Raw genomic sequence first — 20,626 nt, 5'->3', positions numbered from 1 at the left:
AACTTGTTAGCTGTGTGATCCTGAGTAAATCCCATAAATGCTGCCTAGCTAAATTTCCTTACCTGTAAAATGGGGATAGTAATAGTACCTACCTCTTAGGGTTTTTGTAAAGATCAAATGAAATATTTGTAAAGTGCTTGACATGTATTAGGTGTTACATGTGTTTGTGTGTATGTGTATATATAAGATTCTAAGTTCCAGATTCTCTCCTTCCCTCTCTTCCCCTGCCCATTGAGAAGGCTAGCAACTTAATACCTATTATAATCTGAAGTCATGCAAAACATTTCCTTATTAGCCAAGTTACAAAAAAAAAAAAGCAAGAAAAGAAAGTTTTAAAATATGCTTCATTATGCATTCTGAGTTCATCAGTTTTCTCTCTGGAGGTGGAGAGCATTTTTCATCATGAGTCCTTTGGAATTGTCTTGGTGGATGTTTAAAAAATGTTTATTGACTGATTGACCTCGCCTCACTAAGATCCAGTTTCCTTATCTGTAAAGTGAGGTCTTTTGATAGAGATGGTATCTGAGGTTCCATTTAGCTCTAAACCTATGATGTTATACCCTTGTGATAATATTTGTTGATTGAATGGGGCCCTACTAGTCTGAAAGAGTTAAGAACCTCCTTGAAGGCCTGAGTCACAGAGACAGACGTGTTTTCTCCCAGGGAGAATTGAGCTTTAGTTGCCAGAGGGGCATGTGGGCCGCATAGCTTAGCATTACTCATGATGGATGAGTGGCTAGTTCATTTCATTTGGGTAAAAGATCCATGAACAAAGCATGGTAGAAAGAGCTTTGGTCTTCAGAAGGAGGAGATCTGAGTTTCTCTATCTTTGGGCAAATCCTTCTACCTCCCTGGGCTTTTCTTTCCTCCTCTGTAAGAGGAAGGACTCAGATATGAGGAATTTGAGAGTTCCTATTCCAGTTTTCAAATTCTATCATCATGTGAATGTCCTTTCTGCAGGGGGAGAGGTGGGTGGGAGTTCAGGGAATATTTCTTTTAAAAATAATTGAGACTTGGTTTACAGAAGGATAGAATCAGGAATATTCTTACATGAACCACTGTCAGCAAACTATGAAAAGGGATTTTACAGACTCCAGAATCCCATCTTTTATAGAAAGAAGCTAGCCTTGTTAAGATGCCAGAAGTGTTATGTGAAAAGAAGGGATGGAAGGGGCTATCGTGACACACCTGCCTTTGGAACAGATGGCTTTCTCTGTACCCTGCGAATTGGCACAGCCTTTGTATGGAACAGCGCACAAGTATTGATTCATAGTTCTTAAAGCCACAGGCGAATATTTTTGCTCCTTGAAGAAAGTCATCTCTTGAAAGTATTTAAAATCTTTTTTTTCTCTTTTAAAATGAAGTTTATTTGTTGATCTTACACTGAAGTAGAGTTTTAAGAAACTTTATTTTGTCATATAGTCCTTGACAGTCTGGTGAAGTCTATGGACCCCTTCTTAGAATGGTGTTCTTCCATGCATAAAATAAAATACATAGAATTACAAAGGAAACCAATTATATAAAATATAGTTATCAGAATGTTAAAAAAATACAAGAAATTCACAGATTAATAACTCCTGCATTAAAATCTAAATCTGATGGCTCATTGTGGCATGGAAGTGACCTTGGGCTCTCAAAGTCTAAACCATTGGAGCCCATATTTTGGCAGGATGTGCTGAGCTAGAAAAGCTTGAGTATGAGTGTTAAAATGGCCTCTTATTTGCCAGCAAAGGACTGACCTAGCTAAGTATAGAGAGACTTATCATTAGAAGGTTGGACACCTCATTAGTGAGATTCCTCACTCATTCCTAGTGAGGAATTTTTCTGGCCATTAAAACTATTCTATGGACACACATGTACAAAAATATTTATAGCAGCTTTTTGTGGTGGCAAAGAATTTGAAATTGAGGGAATACCCATCAATTGGGGAATAGCTGAACAAGTTGTGGTATATGAATGTAATGCTATTGTGCTGTAAGAAATGATGAGCAGGCAGACTTCAGAAAAACCTGGAAAGACTTATATAAACTGATGCTGAGTGAGGGAGCAGAACCAGGAGAACATTGTACACAGTTATAGCCACATTGTATGATGACTAACTTTGATAGACTCAACAATGCAAGGTTCTAAGACAACTCCAAAAAACTCATGATGGAAAATGCTATCCACAGTCAGAGAAAGAACTACGAAGTCTGAATGCAGATCGAAACAGACTGTTTGCTCTCTCTATTTTTTTGTTGTTGTTTAGTTTTGTTTTGTTTCTTCTTTCTTGGGGTTCATAATTCTTCTTTACAACATGACTGTGAAAATATGTTTAATATGAATGTATATTTAGAGCTTTTATCAGATTGCATTCCATCTTGGGAAAGGTGAAAGGAAGGGGGTGGGAGAAAATGTAAAACTCAAAAGCTTATGGAAGTGAATGTTGAAAACTAAAAATTAATTAATTTTTTTTAAAAAACCTTTTCTATGAAGTTACAGAGGAGTTGTAGTCCATGTGCACGAAAAGGCTACTTCCAATCATGAAAGCATGGAGGTCTTGAAATATTTGAAGGAAATATACTTGATGGAACAGGAGGCATTGGGGAGTAAGGAAGGACAGACCCTGGAGTCCAAGGGTCTTTTCGGCAGTTTAACTCTATGTAAGTTAGCCTTGCTGAGCCTCAGTTTCCTTATTTGTAAAATGTTAGCAATATTAGATGATCTCAAAGGTCTCCTTTTCTCTCTTGATTTAAATCTTACCAGAGCACTTTGTCTGGAGCCCTTTTTGCCACCATCTCACTCAACTTTGAATTAAACTGATCTGGGGATGGTGCTGGATAACATCATCTCCCTGAGAGGAGTGACTTTTGGTTTTGTCCCCATCACTTAAAACAGTGCCTTTCACAGAGCTGGTGCTTCATATTTGCTTGTTGATGTGAATTTATAAGTTGCATAAAGAAATATAGTCTTTTGTCTTTTATGTTTTTGGACCAAAAGCAGAATTCTATAGTCTGATCACCAGATTGGCTCTCTCCAAATGACTTTTGACTCTTGCCAAACATCATTATCTTTGACTCTTGCCAAACATCATTATCTACCAGAAAGAATGAAGACTTCCCAACATTAAGAATTCACAAATGAGAGGTGGCTAGGTGGCGCAGTGAGTAAAGCGCTGGCCCCAGAGTCAGGAGGACCTGAGTTCGGTTCTGGCCTCAGACACTTAACACCCACACAAAAAAACTAGCCGTGTAACTTTGGGCAAGTTACTTAACCCCAGTTGCCCTCCAAAAGGCAAAAGGCAAAAGGCAAAAAAAAAAAAAAAAGAATTCACAAATGAGTGATGTGTAGGCTCTGAAGGCTGAATAAACTGGAAGATTGAAAATCTTAATAGATAAAGGTTTTCATCAACATTACAAAACTGATGATTATCACTATATTTTCCCTGTCTGTTGTACTTTCCAATAAAAATAACTAGCATTTATTTAATATGTTAAGGTTTAGGAAGTACATTAAAAAAATTATTACATTTTATCCTCACTATTCTAGGGAGGTAGGTGCTACTGTTATGCAATTTCACAGTTGAGGAAACTGAGTCAGAAAGTATTTAGGTGACTTGCTAGGTCACAGAGCTAGTAAATGTCCAAGGTCGCATTTGAAATCAGACCTTCCTTGGCTTCAGGCTCTGCACTTTATTTACTGCACCACCTAACTGTCTGCAAATTTATTACTTCCAAGAAGTAAAAACTGAATTTTTTAAAAAAGTAAGCATGGTATAGTAGGGGCCACTATTTTGCACTGTGGATAGAGGGCCAGGCCTATAGTCAGGAAGACCTAAGTTTTAATCTCGCCTCAGACACTAGCTATGTGACCATCGGGAAATATCCAGTTGGATATGCTTGCCTCAGTTTCCTCATCTGTAAAATGAGCTGGAGAAGGAAATGGCAAACCACTCCAATTCTCTGTCGAGGAAACCACATATGGGGCCACAAAGAGTTAGATACAACTGAAAAAAGACTAAACAACAAATAATAATAGTACCCCTTTCAAACTCCAAGTCTGTGTTCCATGTTTCTAAAAAGAGGCAATCCTAAGACATTTGGAGCAGTAGCTTGGGAGAATAATTTCACAGCCCCTTCCCTCTTGACCCCACTTCCAAGGTGGCTTCTTGGAAAGGAAGAAAGCTCATTACAATATTCTAATATTGTGTGTGTGTGTGTGTGTGTGTGTGTGTGTGTGTGTGAGAGAGAGATAAAGAGAGAGAGAGAGAGAGAGAGAGAGAGAGAGAGAGAGAGAGAGAGAGTCACATCTCATAGGAATTTATTTAGTTATTACTGATTTTCTTATATGATATGTCTACCCTGAAGCTGCTTCCAAGCCTTTCCCATTGGCTCCATTACCAAAGGATTTTAGGATTATAGATTTAGGGTTGAAAGAGACTTAGAGTAAATCTAGTCCACTTCCTTAAGTATTTACAGATAAGGAAACTGAGGCCCAGAGATATGAGGCAATTTGTCCAAGGTCACAAAAGTGGGATTTAAATCTGGGTTCTCTGATTCCAAATTAACATTTCTTTCCATGATACTAAACCCATGAAGTACATTGAATCATCTTTAAAACGACTTTGGGTAACTTACTGATCCTGATTTCATCACTGATAGCATAGGCCAGCTGGATTTAGGATGGAACCAAACATAGTTTTGAAGGACAATTTTTTTTATCCCTGTTCTTTTTCTTCCCCCTCCCCCCCATGCCCCTGGAGAAGGGCCCAGTAGACTCCACCTTCACCATCTGCTTTGGACTGTGTGGTGTTTCCACATCCTTGGCTGCTGGTCCTACCACCATTTTGGGACACTTTACAGGTCCCAGTAGGAGCCAATGGGAGGAAACCTAATTTCCTGCCACAGGAAATGGTCCGGCTGGTGGAGAATATCTTGAAGGATTAAAACCTTCTTTTAAAGGAGCTTGAGGGAGTTGCTGGAGAAGGATGCTGGAAGGAGAGATCAAGCCAGGAAGCCACTGGGTGTGGGAAGAGGTCTTGGTCACAAGTGGCAGGAAGCCCAAAGCCTGGTTAACTGGACAGCTCCCAGGGGTGGAGGTGGGAGGGTGGGAAGGAAGGATTGGGGAAATATCACTATTAAGACCCAGAAGCTTTGTTCACTAGAGAAAGGATGATGAGGAGGTGAAGACTGGTCATAACTCAGACATCTCTGCGGCAGACCACGTTTATAATATCATTAGGAAGGTATTGCCTTATTTATGGTATTTATTTAAAATGGGCTTATTCCCCCTACAGCCTCTGGGAGTGTGTAAAGAATGCATCAATTAAATTAAATCCAGCCACTGAAACTCCCAATTTGTTATAGTCTTTGAGAGTACTTATCATGTTTCATGGGTGAAGGGGGATGTGGAGAAGAAATGACCAGGACGACTGTTGGCTCTGGGCATCAAGAGACCCAAGGAAAAAGGAGGGTGCTAACTTAGCAGGCCTGAGAACCCCTCTTCCTGGAGAACTCAGATAACAAAAGACATCTTTTTCTCCCTGTCATCTTTGCTCATATTCTTCCCTGAATGCAGGGGAATAGACTAGCTGACCTTTAGAAGTGTTCTTTGATCTCAGTTACAGAATTCTGATTAATAGTGTTTTTCCCCTTTTCTGTCATATGCCAGAAAATATAAAGAGCAATTGGGAGTGAGAATAGTGGAGTGGAAGGAAGAAGTTTTCAAAGTCAGGTCACCCAATTTCTAATTACCATAATGTGGCTAACTCATTAGAACCCCATATCAGTTTCTATCTGTAATATGGGGATATTAAAGCCTACCTTACTATGACGTGGGGTTGTTGTAAAGACCATAGAACTAGAACTAAGAATGATGGAAGTTGTTGAGGTAGACTTTGGTTGGATATAAAGTTGTCAGAAAGTGAAATGGGCCACCTTAGGTCATAAGTGCCCTGTCACTGGATGTCTTCAAGGAGACATTGCATGACTCCTTGTTGGGATGAACTAGGTGACCTCTCAGAGTTTTTTTTCAACTCTGGGATTCTAAGTTGTTTTTTTGAGTGGTTCAGATCCTACTTCTGACATTTACCAGCTGGGTGACCATGAACAAACAACCCAGTTTCTCAATGCTTCAGGTAACTCTTTGAGACTAGAAATTACAGACAAGTTGCTGATTTGCATTGGTGAAGACATAAGACCTGTGATTCCATTAACATGGGTACAACATTGGGATATACCATAACTCATTTCCTTGGTCTTATCCATTTTAATCCCTATCTATACCTTTATTTTTCCCTCTCCATGCAGACCAGAGACTTAATCCTTTAATCTTTTTTAAAAATTTTAATTATTTTTAAATAAATGCTAGAACACAGACATAGAATAAAGAAACAAAAACATATCATAAACTTAAATATTGGAACTTCAACACAAAGTTAAAAAGAAGAAAAGCATGTCGTGTGCATACCAGAACATAAGAGAGGATTCAAAATATGTAACAATTTTCATTTCAGTAATGCCTATATGATAAGTTATACTCGTTGTGTTGAGAATTGTCCATCTTTGCTTCCTTGTGAGTTTTCTTTTGTTCTTTGCTGTATACTTTTTTACTTTGTTCTTTTTCTCCCTCCCCCCAAGTCCCCCAGAAGACCACAATAAAGTTTAGATATGTTTCTCTATAGCTCTAAATATATCCATACCCCCTTCCGACCATTAATCCTTTAATCTTGAAAGACTTAATCCTTTTTGTTCCAGAATTCACCCAGCCCTGAGGACTTGCTTTCCTAAGTGGGAAGTGCCAGGTCTGCTCCTTGCTTTGTACCCTCTGCATCATCCCCCCTCCAGCCAACTCTTTTTAGTCTCTAGCCTTACCCTGCTCCCCCCCGCACCCACATCTAGTTCTGGGACTACAATCAAAACAAAATTTCTATTGCTACAGGAAAGGGTGGATCAATCTCCTCACCTATGGCTCCACTCACCATTTCTGTAACTTTCCAAACCAAAATACCCTTTCCTGGACACCACTCCCAAATATTTGATGCTTTCCTGTATTAGAATCTAAGCTCCCTGAGGGCAGGGAGCTTGAAAATTTCTGTATCCCCAGGGCTTGGCACACTCTGTAACTGCTTATTAATTGCTTCTTCATTCATTCATCATTCACTCACTCATTTCCTGGATACTAGTATAACACTCCCATCTGTCATCCTTAGCTCTTGATACATAACTGGCCCACCTCCTATTCTGGTCATATATATCATGATGATGATTGTTTTGCTAATTATCACATGCCCATCATCATTTACAGTATACAGCTCAGTTACATCTACTAGTAATGCATCTTTTGATTGTCCCTTGGATCACCTATACTTTGGATTCCTTTTAGGTCTCATTCTACAATATGACACCATATTGGACCACTGAGATAATATTGGTGTTCAAACAACAAGCCTTTTTGACATGGGAGCAACTTGGGTCATTGGAGCCAATAAAACAGATAAATACCCAATTTGCCCTCCATAAAGACCCGAGGGCCCTTTATTGGAAGGGTATTAGGCATTTACCCAGGGCTGATGGCTCTGCTTGATCTTCTTTTTCTGTTGCACAATCTCTCTGCCCCTTGAAAAGCCAAGCTCCATTTGCCCTCCCCTTCCTTCCCCATCACTTTCTCACAATTTTCTTTAAAAATATTTTTAAATAAGATATTGAGTGTATTGACCCTCCTTCCCCTTTGGGGACTGGCTGTGTTAGCTTCTGCCTCCAAGCTGTTTCTCTGGGACCTGCTTCTTCTTACCCTCCTTTTTTTTTTTTTTTAAATTGTGTAGACTTTGTAAACAGGTACCAGACATTCAAGGAAGAATGGACCTTCCCCCTGCAGGGAGGTTGCAGCTGTCCAGCCAGCCCTTTTCTCAGGCTGTTATCATAGTCCAAAGAGCAAATGTGATGGTCAATTGCCCTAATCCATGTGCTGAGCTGGTGCTTTTTAAAAGAGAATGGGCTGGATTGAGTATTGCCAGCCTCGTTCCCACTGCACCCTCCATTTATGCAACCCCATGACTGGAAGAAGTCTACTACTGTGATCCATTCACTGTTCACATTTCCTAGTCTGTCCATTGTCATCACGTCTAAAATGTTTACAGACCTGCTCCCTTCGTCTGACTTTTCATTTCCCACAGAGGTAGTGTGTAGTTGTATTTACCAATAATATTATTGAAATAAGATAACAATAGCAACTCATGCTTATATAATGCTTTCAGGTTTGCAGAGTGCTTTGCAAATATTCTCTCATCTTATACTTACAACAACCCTGGGAGATAGATGCTGTTTCCCTCATTTTAAAGATGAGGATACTGAGGCAAACAGAATTTAAGTGACTTGACAAGGATCACACAGCTAGTGAATGTCTGGGGCTAGATTTGAACTTAGATCTTCTTGGCTCTGGGTCTAGGGTTCTATCCACTGTGCCACCTAGCTGCTTGAGTTGTCTATGAGACTGTGTATAAATAGATAGAAGCTAGGTGGCACAGTGGATAGAATGTCAGTCCTAGAAGGAAGAATTCAAATCTGACTTCAGACACTTACTAGTTATGGACACTGGGCAAGTGGCTTCACCCTGCTTGCCTTAGTTTCCTCCTCTGTAAAATGAGCTGGAGAAGGAAATGGCAAACCACTCCAGTATTTTTGTCAAGAAAACCCCAAATGGGATCATGAAGAGTCAGACATGACTGAAAAACAACCAAACAAGAACAACAATAATACACACATTGGAAAAATTTCATATATACATACATATTATTAATTATACATATATTATATAATTATATATGTTTTTCAGTCACACACACGTTTCCCATGTGTTTTAGTGTTGTCTTCCCAGCCATAGTAAAGTTTTTAGGGTGTAGAAGCCATGTCTCATATTTAATAATTCACTCATCTAATATTTATTTATGTCTCTTCTATGTAATATATTATGTGGTTATGTGTGTATGTGCACACACTTGCATAACAGTTCTTGCCTTCAAAGAGTTTCAAGTCTGGTAGGGGTCACATATATCCTACACAAATAACACCCCCACAAGGCAGGGGTGGCATAAATCCCTTTTGCTCTTCTTCTCACCCCTATCCACACCAGCACACAGTGGGTACTCAGGACACGCAGTAAATGCAGTATGTGAATACTGGTTTTTGCTGTCAGAAGATTCATTCAACTTCTAGCTATGACAGTTACCAGCCACACGATCTCATTTAAAGGGGTTGCAAGAGCTTAATCAACAGGTATAGATAACTATAGATTACTACCTGCCTGCCAGCGTGCTAAGTGATAGGATACATGCATGAAGAATGAAACAATACCTTCTTGCTGAGAACTGACATTATACAGGGAGAGACAAATGCATGTAGAAATATAAACAATATATCATTAAATACACACGTAGAGGATATTCCCAGAGTCTCAGTGTAGTTTTAAGCTAGTAAGCTTCAAGCTGTTAAAAGAGTGTGTGTGTGTGTGTGTGTTCCCTCCTCCTTACAAAGCAGGCATCTCAGGTGGGCTCTGCCCTTTGCTTGGACTTGGTAAAGGAATGTGTATCTACCACAAATAACAACAGGACAGAAGCAAAGAGTTATCCACAGTCTAAAAATGGATTTCTGCACATACACACACACCCATCCCCCCAACCCTTCATTGGCTCTGGGCCTTCTGGTAAGGGTGGGATTTGAATGTTGTTAGAACAGACTTCTCAATGATAGAAGAGCCTTGTTTCATCTTGTTTTAAAGGCACAGTGACTCATCACTGTTTTGTTGAGATCAAAGTAGCCATGCGCCCTTGGACAGCTGGGGTAGCCAGAAGAGTTTGGTCACAGGTCGGAACACCTTTTATGGTTAAAGTAGCAAACATATCCATTCACAGGAGAAAGGAGGGGGCTGTAGAAAGTAGGATATTTAGCCTGACAAAAATGCCCAAGGGTAAAGAATGGAGTCTTTCCACTAGGATGTCCCCATTGCTTCCCAAGGGATTGCAGAAGGATTATAGGAGCTCATTCTCAATTTGACATGAAAAATCTTTAACATGAAAGTCACTTTTATTTTATCTTTATTGTGAATGTTTTTAAATTCTGTTTTTTGTTTTGTTTTGTTTTTTGCTTTTTGGAGGGCAGTTGGGGTTAAGTGACTTGCCCAAAGTCACAGGGCTAGTAATTGTGTCAAGTATCTGAGGCCGGATTTGAACTCAGGTCTTCCTGACTCCAGGGTCAGTGCTCTATTCACTGTGCCACCTAGCTGCCCCATGTTTTTAAATTCTAAAAAAAAAAAATAACTGTCCACCTTAGAATCAAACCCTATGTTTGTGAGTGTTCCAATAGTAAATTCTTGTGTAAAAAGTTTGTTGATTGGGACTTAAAGACAGCTTTTGCACTTAGCTTATTACTTTTGGAATGTGGAAGGGTTTTTTTTTTTTATTACTTTAGCTTTTATTTTTATCATTTTCGTTTATTTGAGCCCCTTTGCCCCACCATGTGACCTTGGGCAAATCCTGGGCCTCAGACTCCTTATCTGTAACCTGAAAGTTTGGGTTGAGATTATCTCTAAAGTCTCATTCAGGGCCGCTGTTTCAGAATTGTGTGCTCTTGATGTTGCCTACAGCTGCTGCTGTTTTCTTTAGTTGTGTCCCACTTCTCATGATCCTGCTTGAGTTTTTTTTTTGGGGGGGGGTAAAGACACTGGAGTGGTTTGCCATTCCCTTTTTCTAGCTCATTTTACATATGAGGAAATTGAGGCAGGCAGTGACTTGCCCAGGGTCTCACAGCCAGTAAGCTGAGTCTTCTTGACTCCAGTCCTGGCTCTCTATCCCCTGCAGTACCTAATTGCCATCTCCTGCGAATACATGTCTGTGTGTGAAATGAGTGTGTTCCTCTTCCCAACTACTTTATGTCTCTGTCCTATAGACTTACACAATCATAAATTAAGGCAGTGACTTTCAAGGGCATCTAGTAGACTCCCTTCACTTTACAGTTGAGAAAATAGAAATCTAGAGAGATTAAATAACTTGCCATAAATTCTCCTGGGGAGGGAGTAGCAGAGCTAGGATTTGAACCCAGGTTCCCAGACTCTAAATCTAGCACTCTGTGCTACCCTACCCTGGCATGCTGTCCTTACCCTGCCTTAAGGCCGGGGACTGTTTTATCTCCCCTCCCCTTACCTTCTATGCATAGCCTAGTGATTAGTAGATCTTAATAAGTCCTTATTAATGGATTGATTTTTGAGAAATTAAACCCGCTACAACTTGAGAAGGACCAAGCCCAAGTCTTAATTGTCATTTTGTTTTCCTGCACAGATCCTTGGATGGACGACTGCAAGTGTCTCACCGCAAAGGGCTGCCCCATGTGATCTATTGCCGCCTTTGGCGATGGCCAGACCTTCACAGCCACCATGAGCTCCGCGCCATGGAGATGTGTGAATTTGCTTTCAACATGAAGAAGGATGAAGTCTGTGTGAATCCCTATCATTACCAGAGAGTAGAAACACCAGGTACCTCAGGGAAACTGTTGAATTCTGGTCCTGCAGATAAGATGTGGAGGCTACCTCTGAGATATTGTGTGTGTGAGAGTGTGTGTGTGTGTGTGTGTGTGTGTGTGTGTGTGCTTTAAATTCTCCTGCCCACTTTTTTCCCCCTTCATTCCCTGATAGTCCTTTGTTTCCCATGCAGTTCTACCTCCTGTTTTGGTCCCAAGACACACAGAGATCCCGGCCGAGTTCCCTCCACTAGATGACTACAGCCATTCCATTCCAGAGAATACGAACTTTCCTGCAGGGATCGAACCCCAAAGCAATTACATTCCAGGTACATACCGTCCAGAGGCTGCTTATGTGCTCTGGACAGATGGGGAAAGAACCTGGAGCTCTTGGGAGACGGGCCAGGGTGATATGGCACAGAAATAAGATGTAATTTTCTTTCCCCTCAAGTCCCCCTTCTCCCCCCTTCCCCCAGGCCACAACTTGATCCTCTCCTGTTTGGTAAATGCTTGGCCTGCTGGCTGGCTGACTCATAACCGCATCTCCACTGGGAGGGGCCAGGCTCCCTTTAACTCTACGAGCACTAATGATGCTTTTCTTGGCAGGGAAGAGTGGTGTAGACCTTTCCCTTTTTTGCAGTCATTTATTTTGGAAATGGAAATAGAAAAACTCGGCATTTGTGTAGATCTAGCCCTACCTCCCTACCTCCTGCCAAACTGTTTTCAGGGTGTCTCTGATCATCCAAGTGCTCTCGGTGATGGGGATGAGTAATAGTGGTTTCCAAACTACAGGCCTGAAGGGAGGAGGGAGATTGGGGAAGAAGCAGTGTTAAAGAAAACCCCTCCACAGACCTGTGAGTGACAGCATTCTCTATGAAAAGAACAATAAATCAATCAACAAACTATGCCTACTATGTGCCAGCTACTGTGCTAAGCATTAGGAATACAAAAAAAAAGCAAAAGGTAGTCCCTGCCCTCAAGGAGCTTACAATCTAATGAGACAGACAATATGCAGACAAATATATACAAAGCAAGCTATATGTAGAATAAATAAATAACAGAAGGAAGGTGCTTGAATTAAGAGGAGTTGGGGAAAGCTTCATGAAGGAGGTGAGATTTTAGTAGGGACTTAAAGGGAGGTCAGTAAGTGGCACAGGGGAGGGAGAGCATTTCAGGCATGGGCAACAGCCAAAGAAACATGGAGGGTCTTGTTTGTGGAACAGCCGGAAGGCCAGTGTCACTGGATCGAAGAGTAGATGTTGGTGGAGTAAGGTATAATTAGACTGGAAAGGTTTATTGGGGCTAGATTATACAGACCAGCTTTATTTCACCCCCAGTTAATTTAAATTTCTTGGGCTTGAGAGGTTTATTCACTAATCCAGAAGACTCATGACTTTATATCAATGCATGTTGTCCTCTCTGGGAAGTTTAGCAGAAAAGATGTCTTACTGTGGCCAAACATTTCATTACCTGGTGGTTAGCCTTTGCTGATAAGCCTCTCTGACTTTAGATAGGCTGCCCTTTACATGTCAGTCCCACCCAGGTCCAGTTCAAAGTCTGTTCAGCTTAGTGAGGACGCCCAAGCTTGCATTTCATTGGTTCAAACTTGAGAATCCAGGATCATCTCCACACCCGAATGAGGCACCAGAATATGACTTCAGCAGAGGGAAGTTTGAGTATTGCTGTTAATGTACATTGGGCTTGGTTCAATGTCAAGCAAATCAGTCAGTCCATTAGCATTTATTAAGTGCTTATGGTGTGCCTCACATTGTGCTGAACCCAGGGTGTACAAAATCAAAAAGTGAAGCAGTCCCTGCTGTCACAGAGCTTACATTCTCTAGGATCTGGCAGGTTGGTCACTGAAATCATGAGCATCTTCTGGCTATCCATTTTCAGAACCTTAGTTCTCTTACCTCATCCATTCAGCATATTTTGGAATTCCTACTCTGCTGGGTGCTGTGGGAAATGCAAAGAAACATGTAAGACATGAATCCTTCCATGCAGAATCTTTTCTTTTACTGGGGGAGGCAAGATCTACATTCATCAAAAGATTTGTATGTGTATGAATAAACATTAAAAACAAATAATGTAACATAAGTATATGCTAAATGCCTGGTGAGGGGTACAGACCATGAAAACTATACAAATTTAAAGAATGGGAGAGGAGACCATGGGATGGGATTATGAGGGAAAGGCTCCCACAAGAAATTATTCTTGAATTTGGCCTCGAAGAATGGACAGTTTGGGTTAAGATCGTTAGAGAGTTAGGCATTCAAGATAGGAGGAATGGTAATGAGCAAGAAATTTAAGATCTAGTTGGAGAGATAGAATGTATACACAGCTTACCGTAGCTTAAGCCAGTTTATGTTAATGCAATTCAGCACACACTCCTTTAGAAGCTGCCATATGCTGCTGAAGACATTGAGTATGTTGCCAGGTCCCACTATGTGTTGCTGGCTCCACTCTCTTTAGGAGTGGGGGAGCATTAGATTGAAAGGTCAAGCATTGTAAACCAGGTTATGTGGAACCCTAAGACTTTCCAAGATACTGAGCTCATTTAATAACATTCTAACCCTCTGCTTTTTGATCTCCAGAAACCCCACCCCCTGGTTACCTGAGTGAGGATGGAGAAACCAGTGATCACCAGATGAATCACAGCATGGATGCAGGTCAGTCACTCCAGGGTTTGACTTTTGGCTACATAATTTGATTGTAAGTCTTCATAGAATTTCAGTACTAGATGGGACCTAAAAAGATAAGCTAATCCAGCCTTCCTCCCCATCCCATTTAATGATGACATGCCTGAGGTCACATAGAGAATTAGTGATGGTGCCTGGACTACAACTAAGGTCTTGTTACTCTCACCCTTTCAATGATACCACATAGTGCCTAACTGTTCTTTTTTAAAGAATGTGAAGGAGCTCCTCACTGGGTCAGTGTTAGTAAAGTAGATTTTAGAGAGAGGAGGTCTGTGTAGACATGGATTTCACTGACATAGGGCACTCACAGTATGAAAAACTCCTCCCAAAGATGCAAATCTGTCACTAGTCTATAGCTGTTTTAGAGAACAATCTGAAGGCATGTCAAAGGGTCTGTAGATAGATTTAAGGGGGACGGGTGTGTGAACTTGGGTGGGAAAAATTACATCTTTATTTCAAAGTAATTGATTTCTTTTATAACCCTATATGTTTTATTTTACTTCTATGCATTTGAAAACATTATTCTGAGGAGGGGTTTACAGGCTTCATCAACCTACCAAAGGGGTCCATGACATACAAAAAAGCAAAAAGCCGCTATATTTGAGAATACATGTGTGTGTATTCAGTAGTATGGGTGTTCAGTCATTTTTTTCAGGCATATCCAACTATTCATTACCTTGTTTGGAATTTTCTTTTTTTTTTTAAATTTTCTGGGCAGAGATACTGGACTGGTTTGCCATTTCCTTTTCCATCTCATTTTACAGATGAGGAAACTGAGGCAAACAGAGTTAAGTGATTTGCTCCAGTGTCACACAGGAAGTGTCTGAGTCTGAATTTGTACTCAGGAAGATGAGACTTCCTGACTCCAGGCCAGTACTCACTCAGTCCACTGATCCACCTGCCTGAATTTGTGTGAATGTATATGTCTCTGCATTTCAAAGTCAAATGAATGTAAAAATACAAAGTAGATCATGTAAAAGATAAAGTAAAATACAGCTTTTTTCAGTTATCTGACTTTTTTTTTATCATCCAAAGCCATGGCTCTTTTTCACTTCCATTAGAATGAAGTATGGACTTGATTGCATCAATTTTTGTTAACCTCAAAGTCTAGGAGATCACCACAGACTAGGATCAGTTGAGATTTAAAATGGATACTGAAGAATGTAAAATATTCCTTTAAAATTATATTTAAAAACATTTACTGATGCTTTAAAAAAATCTTTATCACTTCACAATGAACACTTTCTCACCTCCCCTCCTACCAGCCATGGAATCTTTCTTCACATAACAAAGAAGTAGAGTTGAGTAAAACAAGCTGACATATTTACCATGTCTGATTGTAGACACCCCATTTCACACCTGCAGACTTCTGCTTCTACAGAGAGGAGGGAGGCACATTTTCCTATGAGAATTCTGAAGTCAGGACCCATCACTGCACAGACCAGAGATCTGATTGGCTTCAGAGTTGTTTTTTGGTGCATTGCTGAGGTCACTATGTAATTTGTTTTTTTCCTTTTGCCTCGATCTGCTTCAGTTCAATGCAAGTCTTCCCAAGTTTCTTTGAATCCTCTTTCATCATTCCATTTATCACAGTAATATTTCATTACATTCACGTATAGCAGTTTGTCCAACTACTCTCCAGTTGATGGAGAATAGTAACTGCTCTAGATTTCCCCCCCCCCTTTCCTTCTATCTGCGAAAGATTTCAGGGGTCAGCAGGGAAGGTTGGTACCTATTCCACACCAGGGGAATGACATGAGAGCATGGCAGAGGTGGGAAGAACCAGTGGGGATGGACCTGTGAGTCTGGCTTGGCAAGAGCAGAGTTCCTGTAAAGCAATGGTGGGAGATGAAGTCGGCTCAGTTACTAAACAAGCTGTGTTTCGTGTAGCGACCAAGCAAGGAAGATGTTGGATTGGGTCCTGTATTCCCAACTTGAGGAGCTCAGGCCAGTTCATCTGCTTGAGCCACGTCTCCAGATGTTCCCATGTCATTTGTAATGGGGCTGATTTGGCTTCTAAGCCAGCAACTTCTTGAATTGAACCTCAGCTGCCACATATAACGTGTTTTGCTTTGTATGTGGTTATGCAAGGGGATAGAGCCAAGTCGATGTCATATCCTAATAAAGGCAGGCGTGCCTGGGCTTTTTGCACACACGGAGAACAGACATTGCCGAGTCACCCTTCTTTATGCACAACTGAAAAAAGGCTGGCTTTCTGTGTGGTTTCCAAAAGAAGGAGGAGAGAGAGTTACCTTTGTTTTGCTATTATAATTTACTTGCTGAAATCTAGTGCTAGGGACCTTGACACCAATGATTTTGAGTGCTTTCCCTAGCTGGCAGTATGGACAACATCTGGAATGCATAGAAAGCCTTCCTGAGTGAAATACTAAGTGACCGCTATGAGCCTACAGCTATAAAATGTTGGCACACAAGGCACCTTGCTAACCAATATATATCCAAATGTCACATTTGTTCTATCTATCCTTTCCTTCCTACCTTAAAAGCAAGTCTTCATTTTTGAAGAATGGTTATTTTTCTAAAAATAATTTTTTAAAAATCCTTTTTGGGGGTAGGTTGCATTTTGCTCTCTCTTCCTGTCTTCCTCACATCTCTAAATCCCTCTTTCCTAATCCCCTCCATCCATTCTCTCCCCCACCCTCCCCCCTGTGTATTTAGAGGGCCCTGTTGCCCATATGAAACACTAATGATTGTCAAAATTGGAAACTGTTTTCATGATTGTATGGAAACAGTGCAAGAAAGTAGTTCCCTCTCCCTGCCCTGCCCCACTCCACCCCATTCTCTAGTCTCTACTTGAAGTTTCCTATGAGAAAATCAGTTTAGATGGTACTTTAATTACCAGCTACTCAAGGGCCTGATTTTAGGTAGTTGATGCATGAAAAGGTAGACAATCAATCAGAGCTGTCTTGTCCATCCATGGTAGGACCACATCCAAACCATCCCAGACCATTCTCATAGCCTTCCCCAAGCAGGGTTTGCCCTGGGGCAGAATGATTCAGGCTGCTTGATACACCTCCTTTCAAGAAGAATTTAAACCAGCTCACTATTTGTTTTCTTCTTATTTCAAGCCTTTGCCCCGGTCATCAGTTCCACTCTTTAAGAATCATCATAGTGGGAAAATTATGCCCTTGCATCTTCATCAGTTCATCAAAGGACATCACTCATGTCTCTTGAGTTTGGGAGGTACTTACATTGAGAGAGTACTACTCTCTCAGTAGTACATCTACTGAGTACACTCTATCTAGGACCCCTCCCTTAGTGGGTGTCTTATGTATTTAGACTGGGTATTCATTAGGGAGATTATGTACTAAGTCCAAGTAGAAAAATTCAAATTCTTCCCTATCCCACCATGGTCTAAACTAGTGGTGGTATTAATATACGTTATGTTATTCCTCTAACAGCAAAAAAATGGATATCTATTTTTATTATGTATATTATAATGCATATTTTATATATGTTATGCTAATTAACCATGGGAGATATTAAAACATATAAAACACAGGTCCTGCCCTAAAGGCATAAATAGATGAGTCTACGGAACAGGAAAACAACAGTTCAAGGCAGTATATAATGGCTTATAAGAATAGTAAGGATTCTAGGAGTTTAGAGGAGGACATGCAGTTTATCTTCATAGGGTTAAGTAGTCATTGAATGAAATTATCATAAGTCATTTTTTTAAGTAACTTTGCATAGATTCTAGGAGCAAATGAGTGATACAAAAGACCTAGAAGTGCAGTATTACTTTATTAAAATATGACCTTGGTATTAGGGTATTAGATTTTTTGTTTGTTTGTTTTTTACTTGTGAAGTCTAACTAGGGTTAGGAGGAGTGGATTTAGATTTGTGTGTCTGTAAGTGTGTGGGTGTATACATGAGTTCATGTGCCACATTCCTGTGTGATCACTCGGTTATATGCCTTCTAGGGCAAGTTTGTGAGTTTTCTGAAACCTGAGATTGAGATTGGGATTTCCAGATGCCTGTTGATAGTGTTTAGTACACCATGCAGGCCAAACAATCAAAAGTTGTGCCTGTGGATAATTGAGAGAACTACTGCCCCACCTGGTTCCTAATCCAACCTTTGGCTGATAGGGTGCATGAGTATGGTGACCATATGTTCTGTATTTTCTGGGACAGTCTTGATTTCAAGCAGGGAGAAGTATATTTTTACTGGGTCTCTGCAAAGAGAATATCCTTTGTCTGGCCATGTGTTCTGACTTTTGGTTTGGAAAATATGGTCCCTGAATGTATGGGCTACTGAATAAGAGGGCAAGTTCCCATCTAATCTTCATAATCCTTTTGTCAGCAATGAACAATAAGAATTCCCTTTTGTATGTATAAGAAAAGTACCCTACAGTTAGAGCTGCAGAGGTCATGTATCCTGAGCTCCTTTATAATATGTGTGTTAAATGTTCAAAGATTGCCCTTTTCTGACCTTGAACAATTCAAGTCAGCTGGCAACTCATTAAATGTGCTAGGCACTGTGCTACATTCTGGGGACACACAGACAACAATAGAAATTGTCTTTGCCCAACAGGGTCTTATATTTTACTTAGAGGGGAAGAATATATGCATAGATAAGTAAATCTTAGCTAAGCACCACGTAGACAAGTATTTTATGCATACACACACTCTTGTGTGTATAAATATGTATATATGCACATATGTGTGTATACATATATGTATATGTATGTACATGTACAGAGAGAGATGACAAGATGCCTATATTAAGTAGGCCTTGGTGTTCTAATGTATGTCTGGATCGGCACTGGAACAGTCTCCCAAAATACTGACTTCTTTCTAAGGAAAGGGGAAAATGAAGTATTTTATAGGGTGAGTTGTTGCAACAAATAAAATGCACATACATATATGCATATGTATGTATTCATGTATTTATACACCCATATCACAAAGTGTTGAGGGTCGGGTATGTGGAATGCTAACAGTTGGGAAGATTGGTAAAGGCTTTATAGACAAGGTATCTCAAGTCTTGGTTCCATTTTAAGCTTTGAGACCTTAAAACAACACCAAGACTTTTGTCGTATCCTGTAAAAAGTGGCACTGGAGCTAAGCCTTGAATAGGGCTAGGGGTTCTAAGAGACAGAAGGGAGAAGGGAGAGCATTCTGGGTAATGGGCACAGTCTACACAAAAGCATGGAGACTGGAGCTGGGCTGTTGTGTATGGAGAGCAGCAGCAAGCAGGCCAGCTTGGTTGAAACATAGAGTGCTTGAGGCGGAGTGTTGTGGAATGACTCTTAAAAGATAAATGACAATACTGTCTTGTTTTTTCAGGTTCTCCAAACTTATCTCCAAATCCTATGTCCCCCGCACACAATAATTTGGGTAAGTATTTCTTCCTTGATTTCTGCTAAGATGAATTGATTCCCACTGGCTGGCCAGGGAGAGCCATAGTGATGAAAGGCTCATATGCTCTATACCAGGGCAATTGTCTATCAATTGCCATGCAGGTTTCTAGTTACAGTGATTCTGGGGTCATGCATAAAATGAAAATTGAGACCTGGGGTTCTAGGAAAGAAAACCATATGTTGGGTTATACCTCTCTTGGACATAGCGATGGGTCTGGTGCAGTCAGACAAGGAGAGGTGTGTGGTTTGTAGTCCCACAGTCTATTTTTCTCTTCCTCCTCCTCCTCCTCCTGAGTTGTTAGGAAGCTCTTCTGGGTCAATTTAGACAAGCCCCTCTAATATGGCAGCCCTTTCTCCCTCCATCAGGTTGCAAGTATTTTTCTTTATCCTTTTTTGACATACACAATTAAGCCTACCCCATATGGGGAGCCTGCCTAGTAAAAACTCAACTAGATATCATCCAAGGGCACAAATCCGATTGATATTCCTTCTCTTAAACCTCAGAAAGGATATTAATGTTAGGGTTCTGAAGATCTAGAGCAGGGGTTCTTAACCTGGACTCACAGATCTGAGAGTTGGTGGGTAGATTTTAGGGGAGTACCTGAACTTGGAGAGAAAAAAGGAAATCTTTACTTTTACTAACCTCAAACTAAAATTTAGCATTTCCTTCAATTATTAAAAAAAAAACAACAACAACCAATAACCATGTTTCTGAGAAGATGTCTGTCCATGGACTTCACCAGAGAGTATACATAATACACAGAAAGGTAAAGGACCTCAGTTTTGGAGGTGGAGGGAAAATCCTACCAGTTAGGTTCCAGGGGAACCAATTTATTAGATGTTTTTAAACCAGCAAGACAGATTTTTCTTTGTTATTCAGTGAAAGGGAGAGAGAGACAGAGAGACAGACAGACAGAAGGAAGGCAGGCAGGCAGGCTTTGGTTCCAGATTTAGAAAGTTGGTTACTCTGGCCTTTGGATCTCAATTGGAATCAAATTCATCACATTATTAATCATGGGGGGAGGGGTGGCGACTTAATATTTATAACTTAGAGTAGGGC

At 40.5% G+C, this 20,626-nt stretch overlaps 1 protein-coding gene across 5 annotated transcripts in view; it reads left to right on the top strand.

Moving 5' to 3' along the window:
• The window catches only part of SMAD3 (SMAD family member 3), a 167,234-nt gene that overhangs the window by 124,647 nt on the left and 21,961 nt on the right, over positions 1 to 20,626 (top strand). For all 5 annotated transcript variants that reach the window (XM_069098231.1, XM_069098229.1, XM_069098228.1 and 2 more), the window contains exons 2-5: positions 11,309 to 11,502; positions 11,681 to 11,815; positions 14,081 to 14,155; positions 19,493 to 19,543. In XM_069098231.1, coding sequence (XP_068954332.1) covers positions 11,309 to 11,502; positions 11,681 to 11,815; positions 14,081 to 14,155; positions 19,493 to 19,543 — 455 coding nt within the window. The remainder of the gene's footprint in view (positions 1 to 11,308; positions 11,503 to 11,680; positions 11,816 to 14,080; positions 14,156 to 19,492; positions 19,544 to 20,626) is intronic.

Source organism: Petaurus breviceps, unplaced genomic scaffold, assembly GCF_028583685.1.
Source record: "Petaurus breviceps papuanus isolate PSGF00001 unplaced genomic scaffold, PetGlider_PUasm1.0 37, whole genome shotgun sequence".
Classification (NCBI taxonomy): Eukaryota; Metazoa; Chordata; class Mammalia; order Diprotodontia; family Petauridae; genus Petaurus; species Petaurus breviceps.
Note: the sequence above shows the minus strand (reverse complement) of the source record. Positions and strands in the feature narration are given on the sequence as shown.